The 19,180-nt window shown below is 35.7% G+C and overlaps 1 protein-coding gene across 1 annotated transcript in view; it reads left to right on the top strand.

Annotated features, from left to right (window-relative positions):
• The window catches only part of LOC134272240 (probable serine/threonine-protein kinase pats1), a 39,713-nt gene extending 29,902 nt beyond the window's left edge, over nt 1-9,811 (top strand). Inside the window, exons 5-10 of the mRNA XM_062754489.1 lie at nt 3,016-3,113; nt 3,267-4,475; nt 5,840-5,861; nt 5,961-6,197; nt 6,302-6,549; nt 9,209-9,811. Of these exons, the coding sequence (XP_062610473.1) occupies nt 3,016-3,113; nt 3,267-4,475; nt 5,840-5,861; nt 5,961-6,197; nt 6,302-6,549; nt 9,209-9,274 (1,880 nt within the window). The 3' untranslated portion in view covers nt 9,275-9,811. The remainder of the gene's footprint in view (nt 1-3,015; nt 3,114-3,266; nt 4,476-5,839; nt 5,862-5,960; nt 6,198-6,301; nt 6,550-9,208) is intronic.
• The last annotated feature ends 9,369 nt before the right edge of the window (nt 9,812-19,180 follow it).

The raw sequence follows: 19,180 nt of genomic DNA, 5'->3' as shown, positions 1-19,180 counted from the left end.
TGGCGCACTTCTAACCTGATACTTTTTCCAGCCTCAAGCAAGTCCTGATATAAAAAGACCATAACTTCACATGCTCGTTCTCGTTTGAGTTCATATTGGTTTTAGTCAGATTCTTGATGTCCTTTAATAGCTCTTGTACATTTCTAAACTCGAGTGAATTTGAATTGTAAATGTTATTTTCTCTGTCTGAAACAAAAGACGAGGAAAGTCTTGCAACGAGACGAATGTTCTTGCTTTTGTTTGAGATCTCTAATTTTAATAGCCTTTGTTCTTCGTTTAACTAAGTTGGCTTCTTTTTATTGTCACAAAACAAATGTTTTGATACATTCAATGTTTTCTCATAAAGGCTATCATCTCGCCCTACCATGAATACATTTGTTTCTTGGGGTGTCCAACTTACAAATACTAAGTTGTCGACTTCTAATGCCTGAATTTTGCAAAGGCATTGTAACAGATATCGCTTTGGGAATTGAGAGTACACTTTACTGACAGAACATTTGATCTCCACTGCTGTTTTAGTTGAGCTAAGGGACGTGCCCTTTCTCAAACTGCCGTCTGATGAAACTTCCATAAATGGCTTGTCATCTTGATTAATGACAACACAACCTTTCTCGTAAAATGTCAAATTTGGAAAGAATACAGGCAAGACTTTTCCAACGATAGCTGCCGATAGTTGCTACTGCATTTTCTTCGTTTTCCGTGCCATGTTGCATGGCAAGTCTTTCAATCTCTGAGGGTTCTCTTTGCTTTACCCCGCAAATCACATTATCAAAGAGGTCTTGAAGTCTACCTAACTCGTCACATCCTGTTGAAGTGTACATTGTACTTCCTGTTACTTTAATACTTTTCCTAATTTTAAACCGCTTCCGATAAACAAACTAGTCCCATTGCGAGACGATATTCAAACAAATATTTTAACATCCCAATCGTTGGAAAAGTTGATGATCAATAATTTTGCTTGAAAATTAAACTAAAAGTGAAATTAGATATTTGCTTTATCGGGATAATCGTAATATAACAATTTGTGCACATACTCTGCTGTACGCATATTGTAAGCGGACTTTTTTCAATTAGGCTTTTCGAAATGTTGAAATTGTTGAAGAGTTACGTTTCGTTTTCGTTTTCGTCGATGTTATGTTAGTAGTTATATTCTCTTTCGATTTTTAGCAAATTAATGGTATAGTGAATTGGAGTTTTTGAGAATTAACATGCTTGACAATGTACATGTATCAGTATTTTTACATGTAGTTCAATAAAACTACCGTTTGTTTGAAACTTAAGGAATGTATATAAAATACACATGTGCATTATTTGAACTATTTCAAGACCGAATTTTTAAATTATGAGAAAAAATTTTATGCTTATTGAACAGAAAATATGCGAGAATTTCTTGGAAAAATTATTTATTAAATTTTAAAATAATAACATATCTTGGGGTCTGGACTGTTAATTTTAATTACTGGTATATGAGATATTGTTTTAAATCATGACCAAACAAACTCTATCTGTTAAAAATTAATGGCCAAAAGGATTGATTGATTGATTGTATATTGTTTAACGTCCCTCTCGAGAATTTATGCTGGTGAAGGGCTTCAAATTTAGACCTTTACTCGGCACTCAGGGCCATTGAACAGTGAGGGATCTTTATCGTGCCAACACCTGCCACGGAGCCTCGGTTTTTAAGGTCTTATCCGAAGGACCCGCAAATTTCACTTCAAAGTGCCGAGCGCATGGCGAAGGAACAGTTGCTATCAATTTTAACGACTAGATCAGTCGCGGCCGAGATACGAACTCACGACCTCCCGATCACGGAGCGAGCGCTCTACCGACTGAGCTACCGTGATCGGTATGGCCAAATGGAAAAAAAATAAATATGTACAAATTTCTGATCAGACAATATACACGAGCAATAAAAGTCCGGATTTCAGTTCTTTCAATACTTTGATTGTATTAAAGGAGTACATTTTTATCTATTAATAAGATTTTCTGGTCAAAGTTTTTTTAACAATGTCTAATACATGTATAGATTTTGGTTAGGCTAAAACTTGTTGAAAAAATGAGCATAGATCGGTTGGTTAGTCTTGAATAGATGTTTTCTTTTCGTGCTTTGGCATTGTGAGAATTCGATTTTAGTTAACTAACACCTCTTTTCCAAGAGTTCTGAATTCCATGTTCATATAAGCATCATGGTAGAATAGGATAATGCCCTAATTATCCAACGTCCTTGCATTCCTTTAACATAAGAAATTATATGCTCCTAAAGAAAGTTAGCAAAATTATTCCGAATACTAACGAGAAAGAAGAAGGATTGATTATTCTTACTAGGTAGGCATAACGATTAATAAGAAGTGTGGTGTCAATGCACTTTACATTAATATTACAATAGAATTTTAAAATACAATGTAGAACCTTCTTATTCAAATTTTGATTTTCATCGTGCGTTGGAACATACACTTCATCATTTATTGGAGCTGAAAGTTATATTTTCTTTACATTGAGAAACATGTTGGACTCATTTTTTAATTGTGCCTTTGTTGTGTTTTCTTAGTCCAATAGCATACCTGTAGCCGACCAAATAAGTTATTAAATACTGTTCATTATTTTTGATGATACACATATTTCTTTAAATTGGACAGTTATAACTTAGTTGACTGTCTTTCAAGAAATAGCAAAAGATGATGTCGTTCAAATGTTTTAAATCCTATTCATTTTATGACTTCTGTTGCTCTAAATAGGTACTCATATCTTCCTTTGTGCAAAAATTACAGACGTTTTGGACGGAACAGTATCGTTTTCTATTACATCACAAAAGTGAAATAAACAAGAACTTAAAGCTTTTGTCAACGTTGTTCTGAATCAAAGTGTCGGAAGATCATTTCTCTGAATTTTAATCATCTTAGTACTCTCTCTCTCTCTCTCTCTCTCTCTCTCTCTCTCTCTCTCTCTCTCTGGTTCAGCATAGAGCTACAAATAGACATCACGATTGAATCAAAATTCTTAATTTTCAATTCACAGAATACCTGCTGTTTTGGCTGAAGTCAGTTCACACCTATTGTGACAGAGATGCTCCTGTTATCATCGTTGGAACTCATCTTGACAAGGTTAAAGACCAGGTACTAGAGTGTTGCTGTCATAATATTTATCACATACTACATTCAAAGTATAAATATAGTTGTAGAATTTAGTTGAAATTATGTCTTACTCTAACTGTTTGAAATTTGAAGAATTGTATAGCGTGATGACTCCTAAAATACCTTATTTTGTAGAATTCTGACACTTTCTACAACAGTATTCTGGAACACTTGCAGTTTAACAAACATCTGAAAAAACATTTGGACAGAAAGAGATGCTTTGTTCTTGGATTTCAGACAGATGGCGTATCTAACAGTGATTCACTCTCAGAATTAGAGAAGTGTATTGTCGCAATTGCCAAAGAAGATAGATGGAGAGAAACCATTCCTTCAGACTGGGCTCTGTGTGAAATTGTATTCAGAGAAAACAGGAGACGAAAAACCAGATTGGCGTTACTAGAGGATATATCATATAAATGTTTTGGTGGAAACGAAGAAAAAATATTCCAAATAAGAGACGTTCTAAAATTTTACCATGACATAGGGGTCGTACTATACTTTAATGACAAAAATCTGTCTGAAACAGTCATTATTGATATCCAGTGGTTTATTGATTTCTTTACGAATATCATTACCGACCCAAACCACATCAGGGATATTGCAGAAAATAATTCGGATTGGGAGAATTTTTACAGAAGTGGTCATATTCCAGATAGACTTTTGACTTGTTTATGGAACGAAAGGTATTTAGAGTTTGATTTGTGGCACAGATATGAAAAGAAAACGAATCTTCTCCATTATATGCAGCGCCTTGGGTTATTTGTTATAGGTACCGACGCACATTACATTCCATGTATGAACAAACGTGCATTTGGAATTAAAGAAGAAGCTTATTTTCAATCTTTACAAACAAAAACATCCGTATTGGTCTTTAGATTTCAGTTTCTGCCATTTTTTCTCTACTACCGCCTTATTGTTGCATGTTTAACACGGACCAATGAAGAATGGGGGACGTTAGAAGACAATGGTCTTTGTTTGTACAAAAACGTTGCCTGTTTTGCTTATAAGCAACACGTGGTCGCGCTAGCGGTAAACAATTCTTCAATTCAGCTTCAGATTTTTCAGCAAACCAATTGCAATGTTCTTGTCATGAAAGAAGTAGCATTGAAAGTACGTGATACTGTTGAAAGCTTATTGAAAGACCTACTTGGGAATTTTCACACGAGAATTGATATGTATACAGTCGGATACCAATGTTGTAAACAGGAAGTGTTTCGTGAACACGATGATTGCTTTGTGGAAGAGAAAGTTATTTACAAAAAAGGGAAGATACCTTGTCCACGACATGGATTGATCAATCACCACACATTATGTGAATCTTCTCTTCTAGTTTACTGGAAATTGGTTAGTGTCACAAATTAATTCATAGCAGAAAGAAAAAAAAGAGGCATTGCTTCTGCTAATAAATCGCTGGTTGCGATCAATTTTTTGCAAAAACTAAATTTTGTAAGTTTAAATCTTTATATGGAGATAATTGAAACATACTATAATGTTGATGAGCTAGGCTTCTTCAAGGAAAAAAGAATTTATTTACAAATTATTATACAATTATGCATTGATGTAGTTAATAACTATCTAGTTATGATTGAGTACAATATAATATAATGAAATTATGGATATAACGAACAGCATTCAAACTTAAAAGTCCATTAGACAATACAAAATTGAAGCAGAGCAAACATGGACCTCCAAAACATCAGAGGTGGGATCAGGTGCCCCTAAGCTTTTCTTTACATCATTAAACAGTTTTACATATATCAAAATTAAAATAACTGACAATACTTCCAGTCATTTACTTCCGATCATACATTTAATGAAAAAAGTAATACAGCGAACAAAAATACAGTAAAATAAACAGGCTGTTCTTTAACAGAACTTGAACTTCTGACAAAGATAACCAAACATATTCAAACACTCTCACTTTAGTCACATCTGAATGCGCACACAAGTAACCCACTGATGATTACCTGCATTTATAGAAAGAATGTTAATAGTACATTTATAAAACCTAGGGGAAAAAATACAAAATATATTCTTCATTGTCTTTTTCCGTGCAGAAAATGCATAACGTTCACAGTTAATCTACAGCTTCAGGCATATGCTGGTGCAAAAATTGATATTGAACATTACACTGTGTTTTGCACACTGGTCAGTTTTGCTGGGAACGACCTAGTAGTTGTTACCTGTAGGCATAGCTTTTGGCTAATAAAGAGTTATTTGAAGTATAATACTTCCAAGAAATACAAGGGGTACTCAAAGGGTCAAACTAGTGATTGTTACACATGCAATGTACAAGAATAATGCCTGCTTGATCATGAGAAAAAATATACTTATAAATTTGCTTCTCCGAATGAAACGGGAGCAAACTACTGTCATAGCTATATCTATAATTCTGACCATGACTGTTCTCAAAGATGACTTAGACAATCTTGATGAAACGTGATAGAAAGTAGAATTTCTTTCTTCATAAAAAAAATCCTCTAAAATACTTTTTTAGAAGATAATATTCTTAAAATAAGTGGTCCTGTGAATGACTGCGGGAGGTTTTGCGTATTTTGATTTATCTGCTTTGAAATCCAATAGATCTTGTTGATACATCGGGGTGACATAAGCTCTTACTTTCAATAGCAGACTTTTAAGTTTTGGTTCATCATTGAAATACTAGTGTTTTATAAGGAATATTTATTTCCTTTGGCCTCTATTTTCAGGGTGTTAAAGCGGAGATTTCAGGTAACATATTTTAGTAAGGAATTGATTTCAATAGAAGAGAAATGGCTTTAAAGATAATTCATTAAAAATGTAGCTTTTTGTATGGCTTTGATTCCTCAGATTTGGATGACCTCCTGGACCAAGATGAATGTACTCGACTCTCCGAACCTGAATTAAGAAAGTTAAATTTTAAGACTTTTAAGAAACTCACAAAGTTAGGAAGAGACGCTTTGCAGCTCTATTTTGACAGATTATTTCCACCTGTAGACCTGGTTACAACACTTACTACAAACAAGGACAATCTAAAATGTGGACAATATAAAATGAATGAAGATCAATGTACTCTGCTTTTTCCAGGTAGAATAAAACTAGTGACACAGTTTGCTTCTATTTTTTTAAACAAAGCAGAGCGACACTAAGAAATTTTCAACACTTCTTGTTTTTTTTGTATATTCATACAGCTGATAAGTCCATTCCCACTTCCTCCACATTTGATATAACCATAATGTACAAATTGTTGAGGAACTATGGTCCATACCTCCTTCCTCCAAGCAACGGCTGGGGGAAGAAACCTGAAATAGGACAGAAACTCCCAACTGATGACGTAGAAAGAATACGAATATACAGGAATGAGATGGAACATAAAACACAGACATCCAACGTGATGGAGAAGGACGACTTTGATCTGAAATGGAAAGATCTTTCTCAGGTAAAATATGAGTTCTGTTATCGCCTTTCATTATCTAAATGTTTTAAACGAGTAGGAACTTCGTTTCTATTTCAGTCTTCTTTACTTTCACAATGATAAATGTATTTCATATACTCATAACATTCATAAATTATCGCACTCAAAACTTATTAGAATCTTCAATATCAACCAACAAGCAACATTAGGTATTTAAGGTATTATAAAAGGTATTATTTTAGGAAATTAATAAGGAGGTACATTAAGTAGCATTGTTTTCGGAACTATGCAATATAGCAGCAAAATTATTAGGGGTATGAAGTGCAGCAAACGATTCTAAAGGTCATATAATTAACTATAATATTATAATCTTTCAAAATTATTCGCTTTATTTACAATAGCGCCCTTAAATCAGACATTCCATATGTTTTTGTTTGATTGTTTTGCTTTCCGTGTAAGATGGATTTCTTTTTCATCTCAGGGTTTATTGCTTTCATTGTAATAAGGTATTCTATTAATTTTTGAAATATTTATTTTAGATCTCTATCTCCTTACAATTACATCAACTTTATTTTTGTTAGTTTCTCTGATTTGAACAGTTCTGATTTCTTTTACTGTCTTCGATTTATTCTTTAAAGTAGATCTTTGAATCAGTGAGCCTAATATATTTCCTAAAAATTCTACTGTACTGTATTTATTGAGATTATTCGATGACAGTGCATCTTCTTTCGCCGCTAATTTTTCAGTAAAAAAAAAGTCACTTAATAACATGTCTATTGTAAAAGTAATTTAAAATCGGTCCTCTTTTTGTTAGAATTAAAAAAAACACATTTATTAACCTTTTGTATATTATTAAATAAGTTAAACTCTACATTTTGCTCAATTTTTCGCATGTTTAGTTTTAGTGAATATTTTAGTTTTTCAAGTAGGTGTGATTTTGGAAACAGAATTAAAGAATTTCAGAATTTTGGTTCAATATTACTGGAGAAGGAATTGATGGTATGAATTTGACGTCGTTGTCGTCGTTGTCGTCGTAAACTATTCACATTTTCATCTTCTTCTCAAGAACCACTGGGCCAATTTCAACCAAACTTGCTACAAAGTATCCTTGGGTAAAGGGAATTCAAGTTTGTTCAAATGAAGGGCCACGCCCTCTTCCAAGGGGAGATAATTATGAATAAGTGCAAAATTAATGGCATTTTTAAAAAAAATCTTCTTCTAAAGAACCACTGGGCTAGGAATGATGAAACTCATGTGGAATCATCCTCAGGTAGTGTAGATTGAAGTTTGTTCAAATCATGACCCCCGGGGGTAGGGTGGGGCCACAATGGCTGATCAAAGTTTTACATAGGAATATATAGGGAAAATCATGAAAAATCTTCTTCTCAAGAACCACTAGGCCAGGAAAGATGAAAGTCATGTTGAATCATCTTCAGGTAGTGTAGATCTAACTTTGTTCAAGTCATGACCCCCGGGGGTAGGGTGGGGCCACGAAGGCCGACCAAAGTTTTACATAGGAATATATTGGAAAAATCTTCTTCTCAAGAACCTTGGTCATTGAGACAGGAAAGATGAAAGTCATGTTGAATCATCTTCAGGTAGTGTACATTCAAGTTTGTTCAAACCATGACCCCTGGGGGTAGGGTGAGGCCACAATGGCTGATCTTACATAGGAATATATGGGAAACAAATCTTTAAAAATTCTCTTCTCAAGATCCATAAGGACAGGAAAGATGAAACTCATGTGAAATCATCCTCAGGTAATGTAGAATCAAGTTTATTCAAATCCTGTCCCCCCGGGTGTAGGGTGGGGCCCACCAAAAAGGCCGATCAAACTTTAACATCGGAATATATATGGAAATCTTTTAAAATCTTCTTCTCAAGTACTTCAAAGCTATGATTAGTGATATTTATATGGAATTATCCTCAGGTAGTGTAGATTTTAATTTCTTCAAAGTATGACCCTCAGGGGTAGGATTGGGCCACAATGGCTGATCAAAGTTTTATATAGGAATATATAGGAAAATCTTCTTCTCAAGAACAATTGAGACAGGAAAGATAAAACTCATGTGAAATCATCCTTAGGTAGTGTAGATTAAAATTTGTTCAAATCATGACCCCCGGGGGCAGGATGAGGCCAAAATGGCCGATCAAAATTTTTCATTGGAATATATCGTGAAAGCCATGATTAGTGATATTTATATGGAATCACCCTCCTTAGTGTAGATTCTAGTTTGTTCAAAACATAACTCCCAGGGATAGGGTGGGGCCACAATGGGGGATCAAAGTTTTTTATAGAAAAATATAGGAAACAATCCCAAGCAGAGAATAGCTACTTTTAGTCATATTGACTTGTAAGCATCCTCATGTATTGAAGATTTAAATTTGTTCGAATCATGGCCCTTTAGGGTAGGGAAGAAAACAATGGGGAATCAAATTCAAATTATTACGAAGTAATATATAGGAACAAAATATTTTTAGATATTTTTTATCAAGAACATCAAAGTCAAATGCTGTATTGATATGAAGGCATTCTCAAGTAGTATTAAAATTCAAGCCCCCCCCCCCTCAGTAAACTTTTCAGTTCTGATCTGATTTGTTCTTTTTCCTAGCCGATGTGCTCAGGTGCGCGATGTGGCCCCTGGGCCTCTTGTTATAATATTGTGTTTCTTTTTTTTTACAGGCAATACTGAGACTTAGTAATGGATCGTTAAAACAAGACATTATATCCCTCAGACGACAAAGCTAATATCTTATGCGTGACGTCCATGGAGAATTAAAAAAAACATTCCCCTCTCTCTAATCCGGGTGGAAAAAAAATCATCAGCAGATCACAGCTTGACATAATGGTGGTTCATTTGAGACTACATAGTAATTACGATCAAAGTGAGAAAAAATAGTTGACTACTTCATGAGAATGGAATTTTGTATATTGAGTGTGATCGACCCACGTATTGTCCAAGATATAAGATTCCACATAAAAGTTATAGTTGCACAGTACTGTTTGAATTTTCTGTTACTATATACGTAAGAGTCTGGTTTAGAGAGTTGTGCTTTACACACAAAGAACTGTAGCTAAGTTGTGGAATACGTTGATTTGTGTAAAAACTTAATTATCTAAAAGACCGTAAGTAGAAGCTTAAAATAAAAAATAATCATACCGATCCATGTTTTACTTATAGGAGATCATCGTAAAATAAGACATAAGCGTGTTCATGGTAACAGTTTCATTTATGCCATTATTATATGGTTAACTTGTACATTTGTTCAGCCAACTCGTGCCAATATTCACCAATATAAGTTCAGTAACTCTTTTTATATATAGCTTAAACATTTTCTCATGATTTGTGATAATAAATTCAACTAAAAAACTCAATTAAATGATTTTTAGCTCACCTGAGCCGAAGGCTCAAGTGAGCTTTTCTGATCACATTTTGTCCGTCGTCCGTCCGTCAGTCCGTCTGTCTGTCTGTCCGTCTGTAAACTTTTCACATTTCCGACTTCTTCACAAGAACCACTGGGCCAATTTTGACCAAACGTGGTACAAAGCATTCTTTGGTGAAGGGAAATTAAAATTATTAAAATGAAGGGCCAAGTCCCCTCACAAGGGGAGATGATCAAGAAAAGACAAAAATAGGGTTGGGTCATTAAAAAATCCTCTTCTCAAGAACCACTGGGCCAATTAGGCTGAAACTTATGTGGAGGCACCCTTGGAGAGTGTAGATTCTAAATTGTTCAAATCATAACCCCTGGGGGTTGGGCGGGGCCACAATGGGAAATCAAAGTTTTACATAGAAATATATAGGAAAAATCTTTAAAAATCTTCTTCTCAAGAACCACTGGGCCAGAAAAGCTGAACCTGATGTGGAAGCATTGTGGGGTAGTGTAGATTCTAAATTGTTCAAATCATGACCCCTGGGGGTTTGGCGGGGCCACAATGGTGAATCAAAGTTTTACATAGAAATATATAGGAAAAATCTTTGAAAATCTTCTTCTCAAGAACCACTGGGCCAGAAAAGCTAAAACTGATGTGGAAGCACCCTGGGGTAGTGTAGATTCTAAATTGTTCAAATCATGACCCCCAGAGGTAGGGCGGGTCCGCAATGGGGAATCAAAGTTTTCCATAGAAATATATAGGAAAAATCTTTGAAAATCTTCTTCTCAAGAACCACTGGGCCAGAAAAGCTGAAACTCATGTGGAAGCATTGTTGGGTAGTGTAGATTCTAAATTGTTCAAATCATGACCCCCGGGAGTAGGGCGGGGCCACAATGGGGAATCAAAGTTTTACATAGAAATATTTAGGAAAAGTCTTTGAAAATCTTCTGAAACTGATGTGGAAGCACCCTGGGGTAGTGAAGATTCTAAATTGTTCAAATCATGACCCCCGGGGGTAGGGCGGGGCCACAATGGGGAATCAAAGTTTTACATAGAAATATATTAAAAAAATCTTTGAAAATCTTCTTTTCAAGAACCACTGGGCCAGAAAAGCTGAAACAGATGTGGAAGCACTGTGGGGTAGTGTAGATTCTAAATTGTTCAAATCATGACCCCCGGGGGTTAGGCGGGGCCACAATGATGAATCAAAGTTTTACATAGGAATATATAGGAAAAATCTTTGAAAATCTTCTTCTCAAGAACCACTGGGCCAGAAAAGCTGAAACTGATGTGGAAGCACCCTGGGGTAGTGTAGATTCTAAATTGTTCAAATCATGACCCCAGGGGGTAGGGCGGGGCCACAATATGTATTACAAGGGGGAAATCTGGTAAAGAACAATATGACAAAACATTCTCAGGTGAGCGATGTGGCCCATGGGCCTCTTGTTTTTGGTATCTGTATTCAAATTAACGCCTGTCCTGAAAGTGTTCAATATCGCATCATTCCAGAGACATATCAAAGATCCCTTTATTATAAATGTATGTCTATGATCAGTCCAACGACCTACATGTACCAAGGTTATGATTTGCTTATTTAGATTTCACTAATACGTACAACAATTTTAATTTATAATTTCATTTTAGTGTGAAAATAAACATATCATACCTAGTTGCCACTACCTATGAGCTATGCCTTTGAGGGTTGATCAGACGACATATTTTGTTGTGTTCGTATTCGGAATGTCTCGGGCATACTCATCTACGAAAATCAAACAACTTACTATTATATGAGGGAAACGTGGAAGACTTCTTTTATTCTTGAACAAAATCTGTATACCTAACTTGAAAAATGCTGTCTCGTTCTCTTTTTCAAAAATGACGATAAGGATAATCAATATCGTTAAAAAGTATTTAATATTAAAATCAGGTAAGAAAAAAGATCTTTGAATACTGCAAACTATTTCTATTTTAAAATAGGTACAGCATAAGATGCTTTAAAACAGACTTATTAATTACAAAATATGTGACGGCCTAAAATTAGGCGGATCCAGCACTGGGTAGGTCACAAGTGCGTGGACGTCACCAAAATATGTACATAAAATCCAAAGTCGATTACCCTTAAACAGTATTATCCAATGCCCACTTATCAATATAAATCAATATTGCATATTTATTTTCAATTCAATGTACAAATTCAACAGTTCAACTTCAATATAGCAATCAACCAATGTAATGTACTTCGTGTGTTGCACTCCTCCAATTGCGTTGAGGTGAGACGGAATACCATACACCAACCGTCATCACCGCGACATGGACTGGACTTGAATCAAAACAGGACATCTTCAAGCAATCCGCTAAAATGAATTTTTAAAAAAGCAACCAGCAGTTTTTCATCTTTTCATATAAAGGGGTTGGGAGGGTGGGTCAAATAATATCAAGAGCGATATTTCCTACAGCAAATTTGTGACCTTACACTTTTCTCGAATCTTCTAGAAAGGAAGTTGAATTACCTAATATATTAGAATTTACCCAAATGAATTATGGTTATCCGGAAAGAATGACATTTATGATTCTATTAATTTCCTTAATTTCTCCGGAATAATCAAACTAAGAAGGTCACTTCCATAAACTCACATATCCGAGACAAGCTCGTATATGTGGTGCACAGGCACCTGACTTTACTTATTTTTCTTTTAATAAAGAAAAATATACCCATACCTAAAATAAACAAGGTACCCATCGAGACCGCCATCTTGGATTTTTGAAGTAGGTCATTTACTTGTATTTTCGTCTGAAACTCCAGAAAATAAATTCTCTGCAACCATATTATTCTATTTTTAGTCTTAATGTGATCTACCAGAAGTAGAGAAAGTAGGTGACATTCAACATATATACTGGGGGATATTAGCCATTTTCCACCTGTGTGGAATTCTATAACACAAGATAGATACATCCTTCATACTGTCAAAGGATATCCATTAGAGTTCACTTCATTGCCTGTTCAATATTCAGTGAGAGAAACTACACTTAATGCCGCAGAGGCAGTTGGGTTAGACAATCAGTTAGCAAAGTTAATGGGTAAAGGGGTAGTGGAGATAGCTTCACACTCTGCTGGTGAATATATCTCGACTGTGTTTTTACGTCCCAAAAGGATGGTAACTATCGAGTTATTTTGAATTTGAAACAACTAAATGAAAACATTGAGTATGCTCATTTTAAAATGGTAGGACTGTGTACAGCTTTAAGATTAATTCAACCCGGATGTTATATGGGTTCTGTGGACTTAAGTGATGCATGTAGCTTTTTCTGACCTAAAATATTTAAGATTCATATGGAAAGGAACCCTGTATCAATACACTTATTTACCATATGGTCTTTCAAATGCTCCCAGGCTTTTTACAAAACTATTAAAGCCAGTGTATGCTTCACTCAGATCTAAAGGCTATGTGTCTGTTGCATACATTGACGATTCCTTATACAAGGAGAAACATGTGAACAATGTTTAAAAAATATACAAGATACAAAAGAACTCTGAAAAATTAGGCTTTAAAGCAAGTCTAAGTCGTCTAGCTGTGACCATGGTGTCCACTGTAATCCATTTCTTCTATTGTCTGTGGATGATTTCATTATCCAGTCTATTGCAAGGAGAAACAGAAAGGGTGACAAATAACATCCCTGACGAACTCCTGTTTTTACTTTGAATGGATCCGTCAGTTATCCTCCATGTATGACCCTGCATGTCAAGTGTTCTTAAGAGTTGCGGCTGATTTTTACCGATTTAAAAGAAACTCCATAATGTCTCAGATGTTTCCATATTGTCTCCCTGTCAATACTGTCAAAGGCTTACTCTTAATCTATGAAGCCTACATAGAGGGAGGAGTTCCATTCAGCACATTGTTCGATATAATGCTCAACGTTGCTATCTGGTCCGAACAAGATCTTTTCTAATGAAATCCAGCTTGTTGGTCACGTAACTTATCATCCACTTCTTCTTTCATTCTGTTCAGTATGATCCTGTTAAATATATTCCCTGGAACATCCAACAGTGTTTTTCCTTTATAGTTGGCACAATTGCTGAAGTCTTCATTTTTGGAAGCTTCATTGGGTGTCCTCTCCATTCTTCTGGGATTGTTTCTTCCTCCCATATTTTCAGAAAAAGTGGATGGAGTATGTTGGCTGAGTTGTCAAAATCAGCTTTAAGTGCCTCTGCCGGGATATTATCAGGCCCTGCTGACTTGCCTTTCCTCATCTGTTTTAGCGTTATTTTGATTTCCTCCTTAGTAGGAGGCCCCCAGTCTATGTCTAGGTCTTCGTTTGCTGGTGTAATGTTAGGAGGGTTAGGTGGAATTGGCCTATTCAAAGTTCTTAAAATTGTTCTTTCCATCTCCTTCTTTGTTCTTTCTATCTCCTTCTTTGTTCTTCTTCCCCTTCTAGTTGTTTCCCTGTTTTATCTTTCACTGACCTTTCTTGTTTACTTCGCTTCCCAGCTAGCTTCTTTGTGATGTCACAGAGATCTTTCTTCTTTCCTGCTTTTGCAGCTTGATCTGCTTCTGTTGCAAGTTATTCGATGCACTGTAGATCACTTTTATTTCGCGATATCTTATTTTTGCGTGTAAAGAATAGTGTATTTATTTTCGCGAATCTTTCGTAGTTTGGACTACATGTATTTGCATATAAGAGTTACTTCCCGTGTTTACCGTATATTGTTGAATAAATATAATTTATATTTATAGGAGTTGTTTGTCTTGTGTTTCAAAACTGGAATATTTGAAAGAAATCTGCTTTGAATATTATAAGCATTGTAAAAAGCTGAAATTGTTCATTTCAATCTGTTTCTTAATTTTTTTTATACAAGTATGCGAGAAAGAGAGAGAGAGATACTCCATAGTTGGACTTTTTGCAATAAGAGTTACTTCCCGTGTTTTTTACAAGTATTCGAGAGAGAGATAGAGAGAGAGTAACAACTAATCACCGTTTGGTGTAAGGTGAATCCATTCATGTGTAACTGAGTCCCTTTTGTCTATTCTTTCATAAAATTAAATCATGTGTCAGTTAGTCGGCAGAAAAGAGTACTCCTAGTATAACGCAATTTTTTCCCCTCCAAAACGTTCAATTGCCGAACGTTTAGCAGATGTTTATCTCCAACAAGCAGTAGGAAAAGAAAACAAGGTAATTATTCTGAATATTCCCTAGAACAACGTATGAAAATTGCGCGTTATGCCATCGAAAATTGAAATACTGCTGCTGCCAAACAATTCAGCAAAATTCTCTCGAAGTCAGTTAATGAAAGTACCGTTCGTGGAATGAAAACATCCTACTTAAAATTCCAAAAAATTGGAACAGAACTTGGAAGCAAGCTTCCTAAATCACCACGGTGGCGTCAACTAAAACTGGGCCATTATGACTCCGATGTCTGCGATTACATCAGAAATCGAGAAACGGGTGGTGTGGTCAATAAGAGAATTGTGGTCGCAGCAGCCAAACGAATTCTTCTCGCAAAAGATAAAACTTTATTACAAGAACATGGGAGGCAAGTTGAACTTTCTAAAGCATGGGCCTCTTCAATTAAATTATGAAGCGACTTGGTTATATTAAACGTACACAGAAGGGATAAAAAGGTGTTAAATCTCTACCGTCAGACTTTGACGAAATCAAGACAAAATCCCTTGCAAGAATTGGAGATCCTCGTAAAAAAATTAATATTGCGGAAGCTTAAGTGATAAATTGGGATCAAACAGGTTCTAATTTTGTGCCCGTTGGCGACTGGACAATGGCAGAAGAAGGTTCGAACAGGTTCCAATTAAAGACATGGATGACAAACGTCAAATGACTGTGTTATTAGGGTGTACAATGTCGGGGCATGTACTTCCATCCCAGTTCTTGTATCAAGGAAAGACAGAACAGTGTCACTCAGTGTACAATTTTCCAAAAGACTGGGACATTTACCACTCAGAGACACACTGATCAAATGCACACACAATGGAACGGTAAAACTTTTTAAAGATACCCATAACTGATAATACATTAAATTACGTACAAAGCTCATGACTATAATTATTCACAATAGGAAGTAACCTTAATTTCTAATAATCGTTGCCGTAAACTTGGGTCTTATTCAATCGATAGAATAATCGATATAAACAGATAAAAGTTATCATTCAAAACTGTACCTATCTCAACAAATAATTAATGTTGCATTTAAAAAGGGGGCTGGGGGGCTCTTGATCGGCATCTACACTACCAATTTTAAAAGATTCTATTTTATTTTATAAATTCAGTGATGTGGAGAGAGTTGTTGCTCCTTAAATTGAAAACATAAAAGAAGAAATGGACTTGCCAGTCAGGCAGAGAGCTCTTTGCATTTTTGACGTATACAAGGCACACCGAGGAGAAAAACTATGAGGATTACTTCAAAGAATTCAAGAGAATTCAGTGTGTTTATGTACCAGCGTGTTGTACAGATCAGCTGCAACCTTTAGATTAGCTCCGAATGGTGTTTTTGAAGCACGCTATGATATCATGTTTCGAAGACTGGTAGGCTAATGAGTGTGCAGCACACCTGCGTGACGGTGCTTTTCCTAGTGACATTAACAGTGACTTGCGGCTTTCAAGAGTTAAGCCTCTTCATGCCCGATGGCTAACAAAATCTGTAGACAAATTAACATCTGATCTAATTAAAGCTGGTTGGCGAAAGGCGTCAATTTTGGATTGACACCCACGTACGTGAAGAATTAATCTGCTTGGGATATTCTTTTATTTCAGAAACATTATTCTAAATTTTCTAGAGACGTCCATTTTCGTTTGTGTTCATTTCTTATCAGCTAAATAATTTTGAAAGATTTTAATTATGTGATGTGATGCCGCTGCTTGTTTTTTTTTTTTTGATAACAATAATTATTTATTTGATGTGATTATATGATATTTTTATAATATAAAACTGCATGTTATTTAAAAATAATTTTTTTAATGCAAATGTTGACTCTGCAAACCGGAAATATTTCTTCTGCCTTCTCGGTTTTAGTTTATTTGCACCCTATATCCGGGTATCGTAAGGTAACCTTTCTAACTTAGAACATTTTTTTCACGAGAACTTTATTTTCGCGAGTCGAGGATCTCGCGAAATTATGCGTAAATAAAGTTCTCGCGTATAAAAAGTGATTTACAGTACCTCCTTTGTCAGCTTTAATACTTTGTTTTGTTCTCTTGTTGGCTTCTGCATACTCTTTTTGTGCTTTTGTTTTTGCAGCTCTTGTTCTGCTTGAATTGACCACAGCCTTCTTATCCTTACTCTCCTGTACTTTTTTAAGCGTGTCATTTGTGATCCAGTCTTTATGATGATACTTTTTCACTCCAAGTATTTCAAGGCAGCTTGTTGTGATTGTTTTGTTTAATCTCTTTCCAATAATCTTCATCTGTTGTTAGTTCACCTATCTCTTGGGTTTGGTATTTGTTTTTCACCGCAATCTTGTACTCCTGTAAGATTTGAGTATCTTGGAGAAGCCTGGTTTTGTATCTAATTCTCTGGGGGTTTCCTTCTGTTTTTATTTTCTTTAGCTTCTGAATCAGTTTGATGCTGCCTGTCAGTAGATGGTGATCTTAGGCTACATCTGCTGCTCGTTTGACTCTGGTATCTTGCAAAGATCTTCTAAACTTCTTATTGATACATACCAGTATGTGGTCTATCTGATTTTCAGTTATCTGGTCTGGTGATATCCAGGTGGCTTTGTGGATTCTTTTGTGTTGAAATAAAGTGCAACCAATAACTAGTTTTTTGAATGCACATAAGTTTGCTAATCTTTCACATTTTGGCATTAAGTTCTCCAGTCATGATGGTAACATCTCTTTCTCCACAGGTGTCAATAACGCTTTGAAGTCTGTTGTAGAACTCATCTTTTGTGTCTTCCTCTGCATTATTTGTTGGAGCATAGCAGTGACATTTACATATACATGTATCATTCTTGTGAGTCTAACTTTTATATTTACCTTCTCCCCACCTGATATGAGTTTAAGCATAAAAATATTAGAGAGGTTTAGCAAACTAACGTGTACGCGTACTTGTACGTGTGAATTACAAGTTAGAGTTACACGTACAAGTTGTTATTACTTTTGTTGTTTAGCAATTAAAACGTGTACGTGTACGAGAAAATTTTTGAATGTAAAAGTTTTTTTCATTGGATAATAATAAACATTTGTTAGCTTATAAGCTTTGATTTTACAATCTTTCGAAAATGGCACTAAATTTAAAGATGCTGGCCGCAATTTCGGAAGACGACGACTTATTACTTCTGGAAACAAAATCCAGTAAATATGAATCTCTACTTCAATTAGAGGAAATTTCAGACCAACAATGTAAGCATTTATTTCGCTTTGATAAAGCTGGATTGAATGAGATCAGACTGTAATGGAAGTCCCAGAGGTTTTTCGGTGTGCGAATCGCACAGTGTGCAGTGGAATGGAGGGGTTATCCGTTGTAATTAGGCGTCTTGCATATCCAAATCGTCTCGAGGACTTATCACCGCTATTTGGTAGAAAACAAAATATGAGCTTTCAAACATATTTAACACAGCACTTGACTTCATATACGACAATTATGCCTTTCTTCTCGATACACTGGAAAGACCCTGGTTGTCACATGGTGAGCTTCAAGCCATGGCTACCGCTATTCGGGATAAAAATGCTCCTCTGGAAAACTGCTGGGGTTTCATCGATGGTACCGTTCGACCAATATGTCGTCCAGCGCACAACCAGAGAATTGTTTACAATGGCCATAAACGAGTGCATGGCTTGAAATTCCAAAGTATCATGGCCCCTAATGGAATAATTGCGCACTTTTATGGCCCAGTGGAAGGGAGACGACACGATGCTGGTTTGCTGAGAGAGAGTGGTGTGGAAATTGAAATGCAGAGGAATATGACTATGCCCAACAATGAGGTCTACTGTGTTTTGGGGGATCCAGCATATCCCTTAACGCCATTCATTGTACCACCCTTCAAAGGTGCCTTTCTTTCTGCTAACCAAGCACGTTTTAACAGGCGAATGCCAGCTGTAAGAATTAGTGTGGAGTGGGGATTTGGGAAACTGTTGAGCCTGTTCGCTTTTCTTGATTACAAGAAAAACCACAAACTTTATCTTCAGCCTGTTGGAAAATACTATAAAGTCGCTGCCATACTAACCATACATGTTTGTATGGGAGCGAAACTGGGTCGTTTTTCGGGCTGCATCCACCCTCCCTTGAAGAATATTTACATCGTTGACTGTTCTGAAATATTTTCATTCAAA

Source organism: Saccostrea cucullata, unplaced genomic scaffold (assembly GCF_032062105.1).
Source record: "Saccostrea cucullata isolate Sc308-1 unplaced genomic scaffold, CSIRO_AGI_Scuc_v1 ctg622, whole genome shotgun sequence".
Taxonomy (NCBI): Eukaryota; Metazoa; Mollusca; class Bivalvia; order Ostreida; family Ostreidae; genus Saccostrea; species Saccostrea cuccullata.
Note: the sequence above shows the minus strand (reverse complement) of the source record. Positions and strands in the feature narration are given on the sequence as shown.